This window comes from Embiotoca jacksoni, unplaced genomic scaffold (assembly GCF_022577435.1).
Source record: "Embiotoca jacksoni isolate LCO1_2020_lvr unplaced genomic scaffold, fEmbJac1.0.p SCAF_31, whole genome shotgun sequence".
NCBI classification, from domain to species: domain Eukaryota; kingdom Metazoa; phylum Chordata; class Actinopteri; family Embiotocidae; genus Embiotoca; species Embiotoca jacksoni.
The window spans coordinates 1,939,959-1,941,990 of record NW_027185383.1 but is presented as its reverse complement, the minus strand read 5'-3'; the positions used below and the strand labels follow the sequence as shown (position 1 = coordinate 1,941,990).

Sequence of the window (2,032 nt, the reverse complement as noted above, 5' to 3'; positions counted from 1 at the left end):
TTGGGTATAAGCACTGGGTTCAGCTTTTAAATAATTATGTATGCCCTTTCACAAATGAATGCCTTGAAGTACTGAAGTGACTTTAATCACATTTCATCATATTTTCAATGCCAGATTGTGAATAAAGACCTTGACTATGTGCATGATGATCTTTTTTACACACCAGACCATATACAATTCAAAGATAACAAACTATTTCAAATAGATAAACTGTATTCTAAAACAAAGCTTCTATTTGATTTTTGAATCAGCAGCAGCAGTAAAAGTAGAAGGTATGACCATAAAGCCATCGCAGGAGAGTTCACTGACCTAGAGCTCGCCCTGATGAGCAGTCAGCATTTTTACTCACTGCCTGTAAACCCCATAAACGCCCGTTTATGCGGTTTATTGCCTCCTCCCTTGTAGGCCGTTGTACTCATCATCTCCAGTTGTAACTGCCCTCTTGTGTCATCACATGCAAATGAAGGAGGTGGCGAGAGATGTACAGTTTATAAACAGGGAACAGTCTCGGTCTCAGTACCTTGCTTTTCCCTGAGCTTGCCTCATCATCTTCTGCTCTCGCTCCTCCAACCACCAAACACCACCAAAATGGCCTTCGCTGGAAAATGGGAAACTGAGGCGCAGGAGGGATACGACGCTTTCTGCAGGCTGCTCGGTGAGAACACAGACTGAATCTAAAACCTTTCTCAGCCAAATAGCACATGAATTAGATTTTTCTGGACTTATTTGGGCTATTATGACCTCACATTCCTGCTCCTGCTCCTCTAGGTATCCCTGATGACATCATTGAGAAGGGCCGTGACTACAAGCTGATCACAGAGGTCACCGAGGATGGGGATGACTTCTCCTGGACCCAGGTCTACCCCACCAACGCCAGGGTCACCAACAAGTTCACCATCGGCAAGGAGTGCGACATGGAGACCATCGGAGGAAAGAAATTCAAGGTGGGAAGGAAACATTCCAGAGTTTTATCTTTAACTTTGATTAGCATGGAGTTCTAGAGTGGAAATATATAACAAGTAGAAATGGGAAGTATGATGAAGGAAGAGATGCATAGATGGAACAATGTTGCTTCCCCGACTGATTATATGTGTTTTACAGGCCACAGTGCACATGGATGGCGGCAAGCTGAGCGTGACCTTCCCGAACTACCACCACACCTCTGAGATCAGCGGAGGCAAGCTGATCGAGGTAAACACACTCACTTAGGCTTTTAGTGCTGGGAACGCAGGGTGGTGACAGCAGTTATTACACTCAACTCCCCACAGGGATCATTACAGTCACCAGGAAGTTATATTCCTGCAGCGGAGAACCGACATTTCAGCTAACAAGAAAAACTGTCTGGAGATGTAGAGCAGCACCACTGAATGGATCTTAACAAGCTAATCATTGTCATCAACAAGCATTTCCTGTCTTTTTGTTTGGATTCTATTTTTGGCTTTCCAAAAAATAGTGTTCAGGACTTAACTTACTGATTTTTGGATAAATCAGACCGAGGAAAGTTGATTTACACTGGAAAATGACTAAAATGGTATATTATTATTGACACAGTGACTTAATTACTGTGCATTTGGTGAGTTCATGTAAAAATGTGAATTTCTGTAGACTGAAGACTGAGTTTTTGAGTCATAAGAGCATATCAAAAACAGAAAATGTTTTTGGAACGATTTATACCTTTTCCCTTTTTTTGATGTGCTACATTCAAGTACAACAAGACACTGGAAAAACAAACCTCTAATAATTTTCATCTCCTTCTCCCTCTCTGTAGACCTCCACAGCCGGCTCTGTAGTTCTGAAGAGAACCAGCAAGAAGATCTAACTGCTGACTGACCTTTGACCTCTTTAACAGTTACAATGGAGACCTCAGAACTACAGCTTTGATAGTTAATAAACTAAGACTCTCGTGCCGACATGAACCTGCACTTCTGTGTATTCTTTTCAGTATGTGTTCATTATCCTGAAATAATGTGTGATTTCTGTATATAAAATACTCAAAGCCAGGGCTTCTTTCATTTCGGAAGAGGAATATGAT

The 2,032-nt window shown here is 41.8% G+C and overlaps 1 protein-coding gene across 1 annotated transcript; it reads left to right on the top strand.

Moving 5' to 3' along the window:
* The first annotated feature begins 454 nt into the window (after window positions 1-454).
* LOC138207395 (gastrotropin-like) lies at window positions 455-1,819 on the top strand. Its single transcript, XM_069164590.1, is given in 5 exon segments — window positions 455-556; window positions 559-655; window positions 769-944; window positions 1,102-1,191; window positions 1,769-1,819. Coding segments are annotated over 5 exon segments (516 nt in total).
* The last annotated feature ends 213 nt before the right edge of the window (window positions 1,820-2,032 follow it).